Genomic DNA, 21,227 nt, shown 5'->3' with positions numbered 1-21,227 from the left:
TGAGTGTGTGTTGTGTGTGTATCAGTGTGTGTGTGTGTGAGTCTGTGTGAATGTGTGTGTGTCTGTGTGTGTGTATGAGTGTGTGTGTGTGTGTGTGTGTTGTGTGTGTGAGTCTGTGTGTGTGTATGAGTGTGTGTGTGCGTGTGTGTGTGTGAAGGTGTGTGTGAGTCTGTGTGTGTGTATGAGTGTGTGTGTGTGTGTGTGTGTGAGTCTGTGTGAGTGTGTGTGTGAGTCTGTGTGTGTATGAGTGTGTGTGTGTGTGTGAGTCTGTGTGAATGTGTGTGTGAGTCTGTGTGTGTGTGTGAGTGTGTGTTGTGTGTGTGAGTCTGTGTGAATGTGTGTATGAGTGTGTGTTGTGTGTGTATCAGTGTGTGTGTGTGTGAGTCTGTGTGAATGTGTGTGTGAGTCTGTGTGTGTGTATGAGTGTGTGTGTGTGAGTCTGTGTGTTGTGTGTGTGAGTCTGTGTGTGTGTATGAGTGTGTGTTGTGTGTGTATGAGTGTGTGTTGTGTGTGTATGAGTGTGTGTTGTGTGTGTATGAGTGTGTGTGTGTGTGTACACACACCACATCACCTCTATCCATTCACCTGCGCATGGCGTGTGGGTTGTCTCTGTGTCTTGGCTATTGTAAACAGAAGGCGCTTCATTCTGACGATATGAAGTGGCATCTTATTGTGGTTTGTTTTTGTATGTTACTGACTGATGATGTTAAACATGTTTCGATGTGCTTATTGTCTATTTGTCCATCCTCTTTTGTTAAGTATTCTACCTAATTCTTAAAATTGAGTTGTTAGTCATCTTGTTTTTGAGGTGTGTGTTCTCTGTGTTACATAGAAATGATTTGTCATGTATATATGTTTCAAAAATATTCTTCCAGATAGTAGTTGGACTTTTCGTTTTTTTTAACGAGATTTTGGGGAAACGCATGTTTTTAATTTGATGAATTCCAGGTTTGTGTGTGTGTGTGTGTGTGTGCTTTTTGTCTCCTAAGAAATCTTTGCTTACACGCTTGGTCATGAAGATATTCTCCTGTGTTTTCTTCCAGGACCTTTATAGTTCTTCTTTTATACTTGGGTTGAAAGACTTGTCATGGAGGCAGAAAACTTTCCTCTGTCCTTCTAGATTCTCTGACTAGTCTAACATTTAAATTGACACAAGACAGATTAACAGGAGAAAAAAATCAAATCTAATTTTGTACATGTACATAGACATGAGAAGTTTAGAGTTAGGAATCTAAAAGATATATATGCCCTCCTGAGCTAAGGGATGTATAGGAGCCAGAGGCTTCAGAGAGGAGGGTAATTCTCAGAAAAGAAGAGCAGGTGTTAGTAATTGGATGTTTGCCCTGTCATTCAGATAGGTCATGAAAAGTTATTTCTGGTAATGACTGTTACTGTGGGCAGATCACCATATTTCAATTCTTAAGAGGGAGGTAAAAATTTCCCTTGAGTCCGCAGGGTCTCCATTGCCTTTAGTCCAGAGTAATCCAAATGCCAACGTAGCACATTTGAGGAGGCCTGTTAGGAACCCCTGCAGATCATACATGTAAAGTGTTCTTTCAAAACAATCATTGTTGTTCCTTTTGTTGACCTATCAGAGGGTGGTGGCTGGGTACAGAGTGTTTCAGAAGGTAAACTAATTCAAAATGGCTGTCCAGGACATTTTAAAGCTGTGGTTGAGGTGAGTTTTTACTTCAAGATGTTTGACTATGTGTCGCAATTGGTCTGACAGATCACAGTTATATTTCAGTCTATGTAGTGGGGGAATACTATGCTTTAATGCAAATTCTTTTACATAAAGAATAAAACATACCACTCTAGGATTTTTCTTTCTTCGCCTCATTTTCCCTCCCCTCCTTTCTCCGGTCTGTCTCCTACCTCGTTTCTTCCTTCTTTAATTTATATGTCTTTCTGCTGTTACAGCATTGTGTACTCTCATAGCTGAGACTTTTTAGATGATAAAATATTCCCTAAGTAGTGATTAGTTCCTGAGGTCAGATAATGGAGTGTTCTTTTATAATGCATGTTTGCATCGTTGGTTGTGTGTGCCTTGATGATACTGTAATTGATGTTTGTTGCTTTATTATGCTATAGGAAATTACTTGGGAAAGATGTGGGTCTATATTCACTCTAATAGGCAGCCATAACTCATGACCAGCTGTGGAAAAATTAGATCTTAGGAATGTGGTTTGGGTAGAAAAATAATTCTGTATGATGAAGTGAGGACTGGAAATTTAACATTGCAAAATGAAATTTCCTCATGTACTGATGACACAACATTCTGAAATGACAAATAACAGCGTAGCCTAAGCTTTATGGTGGGAGGAAAGTGTATGCTGTGTTCTAGTTATAGGGATACCATCATTTTGAAGTCTGAGAACTCTGATAAAAGTTTGCTATAATGTAGATCTTAAAGTTCTGTTGTGTAGTAACACTTCTTAAATCTGTTTTATAACCTCTTGAGGTTACAGCTTCTTCGTGTGCTGTTGATTGAATGGTATGAATGAAATATCCCTTAGGTCTATATGCCACGGCCTCAAATGCATCTTAGAGCAATTGCGTTTCTCACCTAAACTAAAAAACCATTCTTTCTTTTTGCCATAGGATAAGAAGTGGATTCTCAATCACGAAGATGTCACATTAGGAGAATTACTGGGCAAGGTATGTAATCCACTGAGCTGAATGACCAGAAGTCTTGATAGTGATTTTGAACTCTGTGATTCTTTGTTTCTTCAAAGCCTTTCTAATATTCCTGTACACAGCAGGGTACATTCACACGTGAACCTAGAAGAACACGGTGCCGTATCTGTTACAAACTGTGGAGTTCGTGGTAAAAGAAGTGTGAAAATCTTTTAAAAGTTTAAGGATTACCTTGACTTTTAAAAAAATAATGTAAATTTTCCTCTGAAAGGATTAAAAGCCACAATAATTTTTATTACATTGTAGTAAAACCAAAACTAGTGAGCTGAGATTTGGAGAGGAGCTGTGAGGTAATAAGAATGTGTACACCAGTGGGCTTAGTCCACGTGTGTCTGGTTCACATGGTCAGAAAACATGCAGGCCTGCTCTCAGGGATCTCAGGACGTGCATAGAATCACAGTCTGTGGCAACATGGGCCGTGTTATTTCAATCTGAAAGCGATGTGGGCAGGACACATGTCTCAATGCACCCATTCTGTAGCTGGCTCTGCTCGTGGCCACAGGAAGTAGCTATATATACGGTAAAGTCACTTTCCTTCAAACTGGTTGGAAATTTCCAACTCATAGGCAATATGAAAGTATATTATATCTATAATCAAATGGGTTATTTGGACATGTTGATTTATAATTGAGTTCCAATAGATAAGCATTAACGTCTTTATCGATGGCTTAATTAGTGAAGTTTGAATTGAGTTGGGATTCATAATACAAGGGAAAAAATAGTGTAAAATCCAGGTAGGGAAAACTGTTACTCGTATACTTCTGAGTGATCAGTACTAGAATTTAAGGCTCAGCATTTCAAGTAAAGAAATAAATGGTTATCCATTACTTATCTTGATTCAAATGTAAACTTGATGAATTGACAGATTTCCCCTATTTTTTAGCCTCGCTATGTGTTAAGAAAGTGAATCCCTGTTGAAACAATCTATTTTGCAGAATCCTTATTATTTTAAAAATATTTTTCCAAATAGGAGCATTAAATTGCTATTAGAAAACAGTTTCTATTGATTGCTAATACTTATTTAGTAAGTAAATTCTAAAGAATTTCAAGCTACAGTAGCTATTATGTTTATTTCCTCTATTGTAACCATAATTCTTAAGGAAATATTATACTTTTTCATTACTTTAAGTAACTCGGTATCAGTTATTGGGCTAAAAATTATTACAAAGAAATAAAGTAATTTCTATGAAAATACAATTAAATATAAAGTTATAAGATTAAACCAGTTACTGAAAAAGTGTGTTGAGAAGGGCAGATTTTTCAGTACTAAGTAAAAAAAAGTTTTCAGTTAAAGAGAGATATTTCAGTTATTTTTATGTTTAGTTTAATATGTGATACACGATACTTCACATATTAGGAATTTTACCCATTAGGTCCTTACTTGGTAAGGTTATTTGAAAGAATAATTATTTTCAATGACAAGGCAGTAGCATATACCCGTTTTAATAAATTTAATCATTTTAATAAAACAAACACTTCAACTTTAGAGACATGTATGGCTTAATTTCAGGCTTCCTGGTAGCTCAGACGGCAAAGAATCTGCCAGCAATGCTGGAGACCTGGGTTCGATTCCTGGTTTGGGAAGATCCTCTGAAGGAGGATAGGGCAACCCACCTCAGTATTGCCTGGAGAATCCCCATGGACAGAGGAGCCTGGTGGGCTGCAGTTTGTGGGGTTGCAAAGAGTTGGACATGACTGAGTGACTAAGCACATAGCTTAGTTTCAGCAAATATTTCTGAGTTGAAAATTGTCATTTAATATTTTCATTACCTGTTCTGAGTGTTTATCATATACTGCTTGAAAATGCATGAGAAAAAAAGAGGATTAACCTATACTTACATACTTTGGGATTTAGTAGTAACATAAAGTTGATGTAACTGTAACTTTTACTGAGCACCGTATTTCTTCATACTGTGCTTGATAGCTGGTAATCAAAAATATTAATTCCTCAAATATTTATTGAATGCCTACTGTATGCCAGGCACTCCCCAAGGAACTCGGAATACATCCATGACCAAAGTAGACAAATGTCCTCGCCCTTGTAAAGCTCGTATTCTATCTAGCAGGGAAAGACAGACAAACCATAAACAATAAATAGGTAAACTTCATAATGTTAAAGGTGCTAATCCTGTGAAAACATGAGGAATTTAGAGTGCTGTTGGTTGGAGTTGCGATTTTTAATAGGGGAATCCAGGTAAGCCTTATCAAAATTGTTACTTTCCAATAAAAACCTGGCAAGAAGGGATTTAGCCACGTGGTCAAATGAGGAAAAGGATTTTAGGCAGAGGGAGTATCAATGCAAATCACATTTGATGAGCTGGAGAGGCAGTTTGTTGTAGTTGAGTAGGCAAGAAGGAACAGACTCAGACAACAAGTGGCTGAGGTGGCACAGATCATGTCAAGCCATGCTGGTCAATGTAGTTACTTTGGCTTTGAATATGTGTGAAAGGGTAAGCTGGGGGTGACTTTGCCTGGAGGAGTGAGATGATCATACCCTCTACAGAGTTCACTCGGGCTCCCGTGTTGAGAATAGGCTGGGAAGGTTCGGAAGCTCTTGTCTTTACCTAACTAATGATGATGGTTGCTGGTCAGATCACAGAAGTGGCAGTGGAGATGGGGGAATGTGGTAGGTTCTGCATTTGTTGTTATGGTTGACCCAACTGGGGCGTGAGACATGGAGGAGGTCGGCTTAGGTATACCAGGTTTTGGGGACTGAGATTAGGGGTTTTGCATGTAAATATTAAGGTTTGTCTGCTAGACTTCCCAGTGGAGACGCTGAGAAAACAGTTGGGTATTAAGTCTGAAGTTTAGAAAAGAGGCGTGGATCAAATTACAGATTCGGTAGTTGTCGCTTACTTGATGGTTTCCTTCGATGAGTTCAACAATGGAGTGAGTCTAGGTAAGAGGAGAGAGAGCTTGAGCTCTGATCACTTCAAAATCAAGAGGCTGCAGAGAAGAGAAGCAAGAAGATTGAGGCTGAGAAAGAGAAATCTCCAGAAAGGCAGAAAACTGGGAGACAGGATGCCTTAGATGCCAAGAGAAAAAAGTATTTGAAGGAGGAGTGATCGGTGGTGGCATCCACTGATGAGAGGTCAAATGAGACGATGACGGAGAATCACTGAATTTAGCAATGGAGAGACTCCTGGTGACTTGACTGAGCACTTTCTTTAGCATGTTTTATGTGAAAACCAAGCTGGAATATATATTAGGGAGAATGGGAGGAGAGGAAATAGGGATGGCAAGGATGCAACTCTGAAGCTTTGCTGTGAAAGGAAGCACAGACGGTGGTGGTTTCAGAAGAAATGATTTGTGTGCTGTTGGTTAACCCGAGAAAAGCAGCATGCTGGTTTGAAGCTGGGAATGATGTCGTGAAAACTCATGATTTTTAAAGGAGATGAGAATTGCTGAAATAATATCATTGAGTAGACAAGAGGGAATGGAATTTAGTTTACAATGGAGGATTGACTTTAATAGAAGCACAGTTCATCTTGTAACAGCAAGGAAGATTGGTAGGAGGGTCAGTGTGGACCTGAGAGTCGGAAATTGCTTCAGTTTTCTCAGTAAATCTGGAAGCAAGATTATTAGCTGAGAATGAGGTTGTAGGGGAGGTACGGGATCTTTAAGAAGGGAGCTGAAGGGTGAGGAAAAGTTAATTAGAATGAGAGTGTTCATGTTCTAGGGAATTGTATAATAATTACTGAACAGTATTAAGGACCCCCTAGAGGTGTGTGTTCTTAAAGTGAAACTAGTCAACACTGGTGTGGACTTTCTCCATCCACACTGAACTGTATCAGCCCAGAAGGCCATGCTGCATTTGGTCTGGGTTGTGGATTTGACAAGGGGGTTCTGTAAATTAAGAGGAATAAAGAAGCTGGGCGTGTTCGGTAGACAGTAATTACGAGCCATGGAGTTTAAGCTGAATAAGGAAGAAACCAAGGCTGTTAAGGATGTAATGGACAATAAAAAGTAATAGGATCTAAAGATTTGGAGGTTCATATCATGAGAAGCACTGGGCTGGAGGAAGCACAAGCTGGAATCAAGATTGCTGGGAGAAATATCAATAACCTCAGATACACAGATGACACCACCCTTCTGGCAAAAAGTGAAGAAGAACTAAAGAGCCTCTTGATGAAAGTGAAAGAGGAGAGTAAAAAAGTTGGCTTAAAGCTCAACATTCAGAAAACTAACATCATGGCATCTGGTCCCATCACTTCATGGGAAATAGATGGGGAAACAGTGGAAACAGTGGCTGACTTTATTTTTCTGGGCTCCAGAATCACTGCAGATGGTGACTGCAGCCATGAAATTAAAAGACACTTACCCATTCTAAAGGAGATCAGTCCTGGGATTTCTTTGGAAAGAATGATGCTAAAGCTGAAACTCCAGTACTTTGGCCACCTCATGCAAAGAGTTGACTCACTGGAAAAGACTCTGATGCTGGGAGGGATTGGGGGCAGGAGGAGAAGGGGACGACAGAGGATGAGATGGCTGGATGGCATCACTGACTCGATGGGTGTGAATCTGAGTGAACTCCGGGAGTTGGTGATGGACAGGGAGGCCTGGTGATGATGAATCACAGCCCCGTGCTGCGATTCACGGGGTCGCAAAGAGTCGGACACGACTGAGCGACTGAACTGAACTGAACTCCTTGGAAGGAAAGTTATGACCAACCTAGACAGTATATTAAAAAGCAAAGACATTACTTTGTCACCAAAGGTCTGTCTAGGCAAGGCTATGGTTTTTCCAGTGGTCGTGTATGGATGTGAGAGTTGGACTCTGAAGAAAGCTGGGCGCTGAAGAATTGATGCTTTTGAACTGTGGTGTTGGAGAAGACTCTTGAGAGTCTCTTGGACATCAAGGAGATCCAACCAGTCCATCCTAAAGGAAATCAGTCCTGAATATTCACTGGAAGGACTGATGTTAAAGCTCAAACTCCAATACTTTGGCCACCTGATGCGAAGAGCTGACTCATTTGAAAAGACCCTGATGCTGGGAAAGATTGAGGGTGGGAGGAGAAGGGGACGACAGAGGATGAGATGGTTGGATGGCATCATCGACTCAATGGACATGAGTTTGGATAAACTCCAGGAGTTGGTGATGGACAGGAAGGCCTGGCATGCTGTGGTTCATGGGGTCACAAAGAGTCAGACACGACTGAGTGACTAAACTGAACTGAACTTATAGGGTCAAGGAATTTTCAGTCTGGGTACTAGAGGAAGTAAGCTAGAAAAATGAAAGCCAGCCAGAAGATGAGATAAATGAAATAGATGTTATCGAGGAGTGGCATTATTGGTGATGGCAGAGTTTAAGATCTGAACCTAGAAAATAACTTGGAATGCAGATCATTGGAGGAGAGATGATCACAAAACAGTTTGAAGTGTTGGAAGGATCCTTAATTGTCTCTTGAAATTTCCAGGTATAAGACAGGAGTAACACCTGGTGCAGTGATTCAGGAGCTCAAATAGTCAACAAATGAGGGAAAATATTTTCAAATGCAGTAGCTGCTAGCCAGGGTATTGGGTATGTAATCAAATGATAAAGTTTCAAAGCTAGGCGTTTTTAGGAAGGCAGTAGAGAGAACATTTTAAAAGCAGTGACAGACAGCTAGTGGAATCCTTTATTCTGTCTCCAGGGCACTGGGAGAAGGCCTGGTGTATGTGTATAGGGGACTGAAAGGAAATCACAATTTTAGAAGCCAAAAGAAACTCACCCACCATTTGAGTGTTCTCAAGTGAGAGTGAGGTTTCTATTAGAGCAAGAAGGTGAAGAGCATGACCAAAGAATAGATCAAGATAAAATTTTAATGATAGACCGGAAGTTCCCAAAGACACAGTGGAGGCTGGGGATAGAAGAGAAATAGTTGGAGACAGCAGGAGTCCGCCCTGCCTGATCAGAACCAAAGAGTGGGGATGGACCGCCAGGACCTTCTGTGGGGACAGACATAAACAAGATAAGAGACACCATTAAGCTTAGCCTCATGGATGTGGAGCCAGCAATGGAGATGAAGCTGTGCCTGCTAGGTGGTAGGGAGCAGTGGGTGGCCTATCCTTTTTCCTGGCCTGTTTGGATGAAGAAGAGGTGGTCTGTGAAGCAGAGTCTTTTTCTCCATGTTTCAGATTCCTCCCTTGATCACTGTTAATAGAGTTGACGTCTTCTGAGTGAAGACTGTTAAATAAATGTTTAAAGTTTTAAAATGCTTCCTATGAGCCAGGACCTATAGGTCCGTATAGGGCAGAGACCAGTAAAAATGAACCAAGGGGCCAATGGGATGACAAGTGTTCAGGAAGGACAGAAATAATCTGGGGAAGATCAGGAATCTCTTCATACAGGAGGGGCAGAAATGCACTTCCGGAGTAGTCAGCTTGTTCTTTGACTGGAAGTAGAGGGGAAGTATGTAGAAGGCAGAGCACATATTTTGAAATCCCTATCTGAATTTAGGATACATGTAGCAAGAGGGAGCTAGACAGAGGCTAAGAGAGTAATGGCTATGGAAGGCTAGATGTTGAAGAAGGCAGGAGTGTTTCTTGCAGCAGTTAATCTGGCAGTGCTGTGGTGTGTGGGTTGAAGGCCTGAAGAACTGATGGTGAGATCAGCTGAGGTGAGAAAAATGAGAGCAGCTGTCTGAGATGTGAAGAGGAAGACAGCAGTTTCTAGAGGGGGATCTGAACGCTTGCAGAGAGAACAATGGTCCTGCTAATTTAGTCAGCAAGTGTCTTCCAATGAGTTAAATATTAATGAATTTTAAGTGCTTCAGAATCATTCAGGTAAATAACGGTCTAGCAGTAATCATGTATACTAACACCTTTACTGGGTCTATTTCTGATATAATAAATGATGTGATGATTGTGGGAAGGAAAAAACCCTTGAATAACACGGAAGGATATAAAGCTCAACTTTTTCTGTTTCTAGCTAATGATGAATGTGTACTCTGTTGAATTTATTGGATGTTTACTTTTCATGTAATCAGTCATCGTTTTCAATAAATATTTGAGTTGAATATTAGATTTAATAGTAATACTATTCATTACTTAAATACCAAAGTATGCTTAATATAAGTAAAATCAATGTTATTTTAAGCAAAGAGCAATTAGCTAATAAATAATGAGTTTATTAAAATCAGCATTTTAGTAATTTTCAATTATTAAGAACAGTTAAAATTTATATACCGTGGACTGTTAAGAATTATGTTGATCTTAGAACTCATACTCATGGATTTTCAGAACCCTCGTTGAGTTACTTCTTGCTCAACAGTGGTAGCGTTAAAGCTATTTATGATGTTGCTTATTACAGTTACAGCTAAGAGTGCACATGCGTACAGAGGACTTAGAACACCTAAAGACAGCTGTCATGTTGGCTTTCCAGATCTTCTCTTATTTTTTTCATACTTATCATAAAAGCAACTTCAAACTAGAAATAAGGCATTTTAAATCAGAGTATGTTCAAGCCATAGAGTAAGGCTTGGAGCTCAGACATCTGGCAGAGATGAACTCGCCGTGGTGCTTGCGTTTGGGCAAGCCCCCCCTTCCCTGGCGCCTTCCAGAGACCGCTGACGGCTCTGCCTCTCTCACTCTTCTCCACTCAGTCCTGGCCGTGTGCATCAGTGCCCCTAATCACCTTACAGCACCGTGGCTTTACCTGTAAGCGTTAATGGGGACTTTTTTAATACACTGATACCAAAATGTAGAGCTTGAAGGTAAAGACTAGGCGGAGTGAAATTTAGGTACTTCTGACAGTGTTAGTCTTTCCTTTTACACTACTACAGTTTTTTCCCATTTCCTTTCCCATTCCCCTCAAGCCTCAGTCTTCCGAATGGCTGGAGTGTTGAATAGTATATTTAAAGTTGGAGAATTGGAAAGAGCAGCATGCCAAGTCTTTATCTATACTTGAAATTGAATAAAGCCAACAGAGTACTCTAACTCAAAACTCATCATTACATGCTTGCCTGGAATTTTGCAAAGACTTATGTGACTGTCTTACACACCAAATGATAAATATGTTTGTATTTTCAGGGAAATTTTGGTGAAGTATTTAAGGGCGTATTAAAGGATAAAACTGCTGTTGCTGTTAAAACGTGTAAAGAAGATCTTCCTCAGGAACTGAAAATAAAATTCTTACAAGAAGCCAAGTGAGTTCTTTAAAATAATGTTAATATGTACTACTTAAAAGTGATTCATTAAAATGTAAGTTTGAAGATATCTTAAATTATGATTTGATGAATTAGAAATAGGTACTTTCAGAGTCTTCAAAAGTAGACACTTCAAAAGTAGGCAGTCTGAAAACAGAAAGATTCTCTCTTGAAGTGAGACTCTAGGTCAATTAGCAGTTACAGTCAAAAGAGCCAGATGCTAAGAACAGTGAATATTCTTCAAGTCATTAAAAAAAACATTGTAGTATTTCTTGCTTCTATCACATGCATATACACATATGTATATATGTAGTGTTGTGATTGACCTTATAATAAAAATAGTCTGTATTCTCCAAATAAAATACTTACTGTAAATATACCTTGAGAATTTAATGACATTTTCTTTACTCTCCTTAGATGTTATGGCTTGATTGTTTGTTCCCAGCTGTCACTGTTCTTTTCTGAGAATCTCAGAGTTCCTCTTCGGCTCAGTGTCTGACATTGTTCCAAAATTTGCATTGTTTGTTTTCTAATTGATCTCCTAGAATGATTGTCTTCCCTTATATGTTTTAGCTAAAATTTAATGTTGCAGCTTCCCAGCTCTATATTGCAAGTAGTTAGTGGTAAAATCTAGTATATACAACAAAACACTAAACAAATGGAAAGGGGCTTTGAATAGAGAATGGACATATGAATGGGAGCTGTACAGATGAGTGGTTGGATGGTTGGGAGGGAGAGAAGAAGGGTGTATAGATCATAGATTGGTGTAAAGGGAAGAAGGAAAAGAGGTGTGTGTGAGGGCCTGTTACCTGCTACATGGCATTGTATATAAAAGCAAAGCTTTCCTAAAATGTGTGTGTGTGTGTGGGCAGCGGGGTGGGGGGCGTGTTACCTCCTTCACGGCATTGTATATGAAAACAAAGCTCCGTAAAGTGCCCTGGAATAACAGAGGACATGCAATGAGAGAACTAAATCCTGTGGAGTGGAGCATCTTGATGTCATTTCTCCATGTAAACAATAGATATTTATAGCAATGTATTAAGCTAGTTGGGTACATTTATTAAATATCTATGGAATAAAATTGCAAGCATTTTTCATATATATCACCAGCAAATCAGAAAAAATACTCTATAATGAGTTTAAAAGCATCCTATTGGAACTGAAATTCATGGGCTCATCATTTTAGTTATTCATAGATATCTTAAAGTATCTTGCTTTCTAATTTGTGAATGTTTATTGAAAAATAGAGTTTAATTTCTTCTTCTAATGTGAAACTATGAAATTTTCTGTTAAAAATTACAGTTATATCCTTGCAAGCTCTCAAGTATCTTTTAATTAGAAGATAGATCTATATATTTAAATATTTAATGTTATTTGGGTTCATCCTGGCTGTTTTGTAGAATTTCTTTATTAAGTAGTTTTCAACCTAAGAAATGACATTTTGGATTAAAGTCAATCATTCTAGAACTCCCTTTCTAATTAATCATAGAAACTGCAAACTCTGTTATTAACAGTATTTTTTTTTTTTTATCTCTAGAATTCTTCCTAGTCTGTCTTCATTTGTTAATAAACATTGAACATTTTCAATTTATGACATTTTTCTTAGAGCTATCTCTGCTTTAGTTGTACATGTACAGCACATATATAAACTATTCCATCTTTCTCCAAATGAAGTTATTTTTTTCATTCTCCTAGGAAGGAACCTGTGTTTTTTCAAATATGAGTGAGTTTATAACTGTGTCAACAGGATAATATGGAATATCATTTGATAACAGGAATCATCAGGGCAAACAGACCTGTGAGGGCATCTAATCTATTTTTAACTCATGCTTGGAGTCCTGTAGATGAGTCTTTGCTACTTTTATAGCCCTCTGAAATTCTGCCTTTATCCAAACCAAAACTTCCTTGCTTTGACTTAAATCTAATATTACTTATTGTTTAAACTTTCTGCCAGGCTTCTCAAAACTTTTGAGTTTATACTATTTGAAATTGACCACGATTGTCAAGTAGGTATTATGAAATCTAAATATGAAGTGATTACTCTATAGCATTTACCAATATGAATTGTTCTAAATTTTAAATGAATTGTGTACATAAAACAAAACTAAACAAAAAGATGCTGCCCTAACAGCTTACAGTTTTTGGTCCACTAATACTCTTCAGCTTTTGTGAGGGCATCGAAAAGCAGATGCTTTGAAAAGAGTTCCACATATTTTGGACTGAGTAAGTTATTCAGATTTAGCATGGTTGTTAGTTATTCAGAGTGGATACTAATTTTTATATGAATATTTAATTAAAAGCTGACTCATTTATTTTTCCAAGATTTATCAAAACTTACATGCATCCCATTTATCATAATTTGTGTTCGTACTTACGTTTTAAAAATTGTGTATTCTACTTGTGCACACTACACATGATCATAAATCAATGCTTACTACTTAAATGGTGACTATTCTTATATTTCTCTCATCCAGAATTCTCAAGCAGTATGATCACCCCAATATTGTCAAACTTATAGGAGTCTGCACACAGAGACAGCCTATCTACATCATTATGGAACTGGTTCCAGGTAATACCGTTTTAGCAGTTTCCTCGATGGCATTTTAATGTCTTTCTATTGCTTTTATATATTGTCTCTTTGATTTCTCCTTGTGAAGTTTCCAGTGACTTCTTTAACATTTCCTCATGATGAAGAGCTTGTACATGTACTCATTGTTTTTATAGTCTCTAATACTTGCTGTTTTCTAGAAAATGTCAACCAACCTTTTTAAAAGGAAATATATTATTACATTGCAGTTACACATGGAATTTAGTTATATATAATGTTTCTGTGAGAAAAACTATTTAGAAAAGTTGTCTGCCTAGTTGGACTTTATAGTAATGGTAGTACTAAGAATTTAGTTCATTCATGTCCTTTTACAAGTACATTACCACACCTCCTCTTGTTAGTTGTACATAAGACGACCATAATGCTTTGGGTCACAGATGCTTCGAACTTCTTTAACATGTGGACAAAAAAAAGGTAATCTCTCTTGGAATTTATCCTTGTATTTTTTTCTGGTGACTTTTAAAACTGCCAGATATTTTGGTTAACTACTTTTGCCAACAAACAAGGATAACATCAAACTGATAGCGTATATCTTTATTTTTATTATATTGATGCGTCCTTCTGTTGCAGAAAATGTAATCAGAGGCAAAATATGATCTTTATAAGATTTACAAGTACAATATTTAATAACTGATAAGCATTTGCTTTGTTACCTTAACTGTTTACTCATTTTAAAAGAAGAAACTTAAAGGAATATGAAAAATATTTCTAACTTTGAATATATATCACATAAACCTGGTATTGCTGATTGCCCACTGAAAACTTTTCACATAATCCTTTCATAATTTAAGGACAGTTGGTCCAATTTTACCATGCTGGTTTGATTGCTATTGGAATATTTCTTTATCACCATGTAACTGCAAAATTCCTAGATTATAATCATTTTCGTTCTCAAGATGGCAATATATATTTGCATGATTTACACTACTTGTGATTAAATCTCAAAGTAGCTTTCATACAGTTATGAAAAATAGACTATAGTCTAAAATTTTAAAAACAGTTGAATAGCCTCTGATTTTACCTAAAATAGTATGTTTAGGTATTATGAATACATAAAACATTTACATAATCCAGATGATGCCCCCAGATAATAAGGGATGTCACTGAAAAAGTTAGATTTGAGAGGTGGGGCAGACTTGATGAGGAAAAGTAATTTGGTGTTACTGTAACTGACTAAAGGAGCATAATAACAAATTCCTGATGGAGGTCCAAATTGAATAAAACAAAAGATAGCTTTGAAAGAGAGCCAGGGAAGTGTTTATCTAGACATTAAATAGTAACCTTTATTGATATTTTTTTAATGATTAAGAATAATAAATTTCATTAGAAAATTCAAACTGTAATGAAGGCGGAAAATTAAAAATAAAAACCTCCTACTCAACAATCTAATCTTAATCCAAAGTGAACTATTTAGTTTTTTGTGGTTCCCCCCTCCCAAGAAAATATTTAATATAGAATACCATGATTTTATGCAAATCTTTTAATTATTTAAAATCATAAAACCTTCTTTTTTCTCTAATATAACATGGTTTCATTGTTTCCTATTCATCCATATAGTTCTACCTTTTCTTTATACTGGCTGTAGAATGTTCCATTATTTGGTTTTATATAATTTAATTTGGCCTTCTGTTTATGGACACTTTGGTTGTTTCCAATTTTATTCCTTTTTTTTTCTTTTTTAAACAATGTTCAACATGGGTCTGAGTTTATGTGCATTTTGATTTATGGAAAGTGTATTCGCTTTCTGCTTATGCACAACAAATGATCATAACTTAGCAGCTTTCCATAACATCCGTTTATCACCTCGCAGTTGTGTAGGGTAGAAGTCCAGGCAGGCTTGACTGAGTTCTCTGCTCAGGGTCTCACAAAGCCAAAAATCAGTGTATCTGAGTTCTTGTCTGGAGGCACTGGGGAAGAATCACTACCAAACTCCTCCTGGGTGGTGGCAGAATCTCATCTCTTGCAGGTGAGAAGTGGCCCGAGGTTCTCTTTCTTTTCTTGCTGTGAGCCAAGGGCATCTCCCAGCTCTTCACAGGTTTCCACACTCTTTGATCTTCAGACCTGGTGTGTCACATCTTTCAGATGCTCTGAATTTCTCTAACTTGCTCTTAGGTTTTTGGTTCATTCTATTTTGTTTTTCAAAAAAGCTGAGAGAATACTCTGCTGTTTTGAAAGGTTCTGTGATTAGAACAGGCTCACCTGGCCAAGCTGCCTGCCTTTAGGGCAGCTGTGCTACATGACAAAATATAATCGTGGGAGTGGCCTCTAACCATGTTCACACATCTAAACATGTTCCAGGGATTAGGGTGGGACATGACTGGGATGCCATCTTCACATTCTGCCTACCACAGTAGACTTAGCTAAATTTTCTTGAAGGTTCATTGCCGTGTGGGATGTGAAACCACACTGAACTTTTCATACTCTGTCACATTAATTCAGTTGGTTGATCTTGTAAGATGAATGCGTGATTTTTGTAGCATCATGCTTTGTCATTTCTCATTTGGAAAATATCAAGTGACCGAACAGTGACATAATTCATTATGCACTATCAAAAGATCACATTCATTAATGCCATCCCTAATCTCACTGGAAAAATAATAGGAAGTGTCAATCTCTTGACAGCAAGTATGTGTTTTCCAAAATTTTAATTTGCATTGGAAAACTGGAATGTTGTCCCTGGCAGCAAAAACTGTCCGTTTTTTTGCCTTGAAGTCTCAGACTTCACTCAGTCTTGAGAGAATGTCAAATGTCTAATATTTAATAGCCATAATTTTTCAATCTTTTTGAAAACATATTTATTGACATGTAATTGCCATATACTATATATATGTATATATAAAATACTGACATATGTATACACTTGTGAAACAGTTACCACAAAGTGATGAGCACACCTCTCATCCTCACATCTTTCTCATGCCTTTTTCGTCCCTTCCTCCTCCCGCTCTCACCTCCTGTCCCAGTCCAGCACTGATCTACTTTCTGTGACTGTATGTTAGTTGGCACTTCGTAAAATTTAATATAAATGGAACCACACAGTCTGTACTTCTCTTTTCTTGTTTGGGTCTAGTTTGTTTCATTCAGCATAATTTTGAGATCTGTCCATGTTGTAATGGTTTTCAGAAGTTCACCTTTTTATTGCTGAGTAGAACTGCATTATATGAATATGTCACATTTGTTATCAATTATTGACAGACTTTTGGATTGTTTCCTGTTTAGGGCTACTGCAAAGTAAGCTGCTATGAACACTTACGTACAAGTCTTTTTTTGTACTGACACGCGCCTTCATTTTTCATTTTTCTGCTGAAAATCTACCTAGGAATGGAATAAGTGAATTAGAGTGTACAACTTTAAAATTTTAAGAAGTTGTTAAATTGCTTTCTAAAGTCTTTATACTAGTTGACATTCCTAACTGCAGTTTCTCTACATTTTCATCAACACTTTGTACGCTCAATCTTTAGACATTATAATTTTATGTTGAAGTGCCTTACTGTGTTTTTAATTTGCTTTCCCAACTGACTAATGATATGAGCATCTTGTCATGTGCTAATTTGCCATTTATAATCTTCTTTGAAGTATCTATTTAAATAATTTGCCCACTTTAAAAAAAATGGGTTGTTGTAACAGGGGCCTCCCAGGTGGCGATAGTGGTAAAGAACCTGTCTGCCATCACAGGAGCTGCAGGTTCAATCCCTGGGTGGGGAAGATCCCCTGGAGGAGGGCGTCGCAACCTACTCCAGTATTCCTGCCTGGAGAATCCCCAAGGACAGAGGAGCCTGGCGAGCTATAGTCTGTGGGGTCACAAAAGAGTGGAGCACAGCTTAGCGACTAAACAGTGGCAGCAGAGAGTCAGACACGAGTGGGCAGGTTTAGCACACGGACGCCATCAGCACACAAGCACATTGCCGTTGAGTCTTGGTCCTTTATATCTTCTGGATGCAAGTCCTTTGTCAGATGTATAATTATCAAATATTTCCTTTCAGTCTGACTTGTCTCTTCATTCTCTTAACTGTGTCTTTTAAAAAGCAGATTTTTTTTTTAATTGCAAAGTTTAAATTATTTTTTTTCTTTACAGGTCATGTTTTTAATGGTAAATCTAAGAAATCTTTGAATCCCAGATTACAAACTTTTTCTCCTATGTTTACTTATACAGTTTTCATAGTTTTAGAATTTAGAACGTATAGTTCAGTCTATGGTTTGTTTCATATGGTCATGAGGAATGGTTTGAAGTTCGTATTTTTGGCATATAGATATCCAGTTGTCCCAGCATCGTGATTCTTCTTTCTCTCCTGATTTTTTACCTTCCTTTTAAAACACATTTATGTGGAATTATATTTCTGGATTCTGGGCTTCCCTGGTGGCTCAGATGGTGAAGAAGCTGCCTGCAGTGCAGGAAGCAGGGGTTTAGTCCCTGGGGCAGGAAGATCCCTTGGAGAAGGGAATGCAAGCCCACTTCAGTATTCTTGCCTGGAGAATTCCATGGACAGAGGAGCTGGGCGGGCTACAGTCCCTGGGATCCCAAAGAGTCAGACATAGGACTGAGCGACTAACATGCACGCATATTTCTGGACTCTAATTTCTGTCAGTCCTTCTGTTTGTTGTAATGCCAATATCACAGGTGATGTTAGTTGTCTAGCTTTGTTCTTTTTTAGAATTGTTTTGGCTGTTAGAGGTCCTTTGCATTTCACTATCAATTTTATGGTTAGTTTTTCAGTTTCTATATAAAGGGTTGCTAAGATTTAGTTTAGGGTTAAATTGAATCTATAGATCAGTTTGGGGTGAATAGGCCTCTTAACAATATTGAGTCTTCTGACTCTTCTACATGGTATATCTTTCTAGTAAGATAGATCTTTAATTTCCCCCTGAAAGGTCCTATAGAGTTTAGTTATATAGGACTTTCCATCTTTTGTCAGACTTCTGAGTATTTGGTTTTCTGAGATGCTATTGTAAATGATTTTTTAAAAAATAAATAAATCCACTATGGAAGTCATAATATATATGTGAATAACACTGTCAGTTTGATGTATTGACCTTTATAGGACACTCTACACAACATCACCAAGATATACATTCTTTTCAACTATATAGAGAATGTTTACCAAGATAGACCGTATCCTGGGCCATGAAACAAAGCTCAGTAAATTTACATGAGTTTAAGCTCTGTTGGCTTCCCAGGTGGTGCTAGTGTTGCCCACCTGCCAGTGTAGGAGACATAAGAGACGCAGGCTTGATGCCTGGGCTGGGAAGATCCCTTGGAGAAGGGAAGGGCAACCCACTCCAGTATCTCCTGGAGAGAATTCCATGGACAGAGGAGTCTAGTGAGCCACAGTCCCTGGGGGTGCAGAGTCGGACACCACTGAGCAACTAACACACACACACACAAGTTCTATGAACACAACAGAAATAAAGTGGAACTCAAGGACAGAACAATTTCTGAAAAATGTCTAAATATCTGGAAAGTAAGCAATGCATAGCTGAGTGACCAGTGAGTCAGAGGGGAGCTTAGAAAGTACTTTGAACTAAGTGAGAAAAATACCTCAATATGTATATGATGTATATGGTGCCCATTAGACAGTGCTTGGGGACATACATCTAGCACTGAATACATGGACTAGAAAAGAAGGGAGAACTCAGAGTTATCATCATGACCTCTACCTTACATTCAAACTAACTCAAAATGTTTATATACAAGGAAGGAAAAATATAACAGGAAAAGGAATCAGTAGAACCCCTTGAGATTAATAAAATTAATAAAACCTCTACATAAACTCTTCAGAAAAAAGACACAAATTATCAATATCAAGAATGAGAGAGGTGACCTCATTACAGGTTCTACATAATTTTAAAGATATCCATAATAATTTCTTAATCACTGTATAAAGAAATTCAACGGCTTAGATGAAATGGAAAAATTTTCTGAGAGACAAAAACTGCCAAATTTTATTCAACCTTCATAACCCCATATCTTTTATAGAATTGGTCACTAAGAAACCATCCTTCTAAGAAAACTCCAGGCCTGTATCACATCACTGGTGAATTATACCAAAGTTGTAAGAAGAAGCACCAGGTCTACACAAATTCTTAGAAATGAAAAGGAGAGAACTACTTCTCAACTCATTGAGGTCATTGCTACCTGATTCTATAACTAGACAAAAATATTACAGGAAAAGAAAACCACGGACTATATGTCATTATTACATATTTTATATTCTGAGCACAATTTTAATGAAGCAAATTAAGCCATAGACAAATACATCATGATCAAGTGGAGTTTATCCTAGGACTAGCAGCTGATTTAACCTTCAAATAGCAATCAATATAATTCAGATTAATATCATTTAAAATTATACAATCAGTAAATGAAGAAAAATCACTTGAGAAAATCCATCGTTCATTCCTGATAAGAATTGTCTGAAAATGAGGAATAAAAGAGAATGTCTTCACCATGAGTGACTCCTGAGAAAGTCCTACAGATAACATTGTCCTTAATGGCAAATATCTGAATGCTTTGCTCATTTATATCAGAAATAAGACAGATGTGCCTACATTTACCACTTAAACATTGTATTCTCAGTATTCTAGCTTCCAGGACAATACAGCAAAAAATAAAGCAAAAAAAGTAAAAATCATCTTTTAATATGTTTATGGTATTTTTCACCTCTGCCACAGTATTTCTTTGTCAGTGTTGGAAATTAAAATGCTGCCTACTATGCTAATATAAAAGACATTATAGAATTCTATGGTAAAACCACTGCTGCTACTGCTAAGTCGCTTCAGTCGTGTCCGACTCTGTGACCCCATAGACAGCAGCCCACCAGGCTTCTCTGTCCATGGGATTCTCCAGGCAAGAACACTGGAGTGAGTTGCCATTTCCTTCTCCAATGCATGAAAGTGAAAGTGAAGTCACTCAGTCGTGTCCGACTCTTAGCGACCCCATGGACTGCAGCCTACCAGGCTCCTCCATCCATGGGATTTTCCAGGCAAGAGTACTGGAGTGGGGTGCCATTGCCTTCTCCCACTACAGCACTTAAAAATAAATGATTTTTTTTATTTTAAACATTTTAAAAGTAATATAAATCATCTTAGTGGTTTTTCTCTTTAGACACTGCTTTGAAATCTCTTGTATTGAGCCAGTTATAATCTAACATTATAATGTCATGAAACTTGGGCCAGAATAGCAAGTTCAAAACAATAAGCTCATAATTTTGACATTTTCAGGCTTCAAGTTAAGGCTTGGTAAGAAACTTCGCATTGTCTCTATAGATTTTGTTTAAGTCTTTTAGGCATCTTTTCCTTTCTCATCAGTGAACACGTTTACATACAGAATATAAAGGCAAATACCATAAAATTCCTTGTAAAAAATATTTCCACTATAAGATAAAAAGCTGATAAATACATGGTTATAAAAAGCTTAGGAAAGATTTGTCCCAGGTATGCAAGCTAGTTTCAACATTTGAGAATTCATTAAAGTAATTCATCACAGTAGGCTAGAAGAAAAATCAAGTGATCATATATATAGATAGATGCAGACAAAGCTTTTAACAAAATTTAACACTCATTTATGATAAAGATTTTTAAAAGTCAGTAAACTTAAGGATCTTGCTCAGTTTTTTTTTTTTTTTTAATCTATAAAAACCCTACAGCTAACATTATACTTAATGGTGAGAGACTTGAAGCTCTCCCATGGATGCCTCTCTGACCATTCCTTTCCAACATCTTACTCAAACTCCTGGCTAATATAAGACAAAAGGACTCAACGGGCTCTGTATCAACCTAGAGGGGAGGGATGGGGAGGGA

At 37.5% G+C, this 21,227-nt stretch overlaps 1 protein-coding gene across 1 annotated transcript in view; it reads left to right on the top strand.

The window, feature by feature from the left end:
• Positions 1–21,227, top strand: part of FER (fer (fps/fes related) tyrosine kinase) — a 419,822-nt gene that overhangs the window by 273,287 nt on the left and 125,308 nt on the right. The window contains exons 12-14 of the mRNA XM_010843789.1: positions 2,602–2,658; positions 10,707–10,822; positions 13,297–13,391. Coding sequence (XP_010842091.1) covers positions 2,602–2,658; positions 10,707–10,822; positions 13,297–13,391 — 268 coding nt within the window. The remainder of the gene's footprint in view (positions 1–2,601; positions 2,659–10,706; positions 10,823–13,296; positions 13,392–21,227) is intronic.

The sequence above is a fragment of the Bison bison genome, unplaced genomic scaffold (assembly GCF_000754665.1).
Source record: "Bison bison bison isolate TAMUID 2011002044 unplaced genomic scaffold, Bison_UMD1.0 scf7180017864189, whole genome shotgun sequence".
NCBI lineage: Eukaryota > Metazoa > Chordata > Mammalia > Artiodactyla > Bovidae > Bison > Bison bison.
This window is presented reverse-complemented; position numbering and strand designations above follow the sequence as displayed.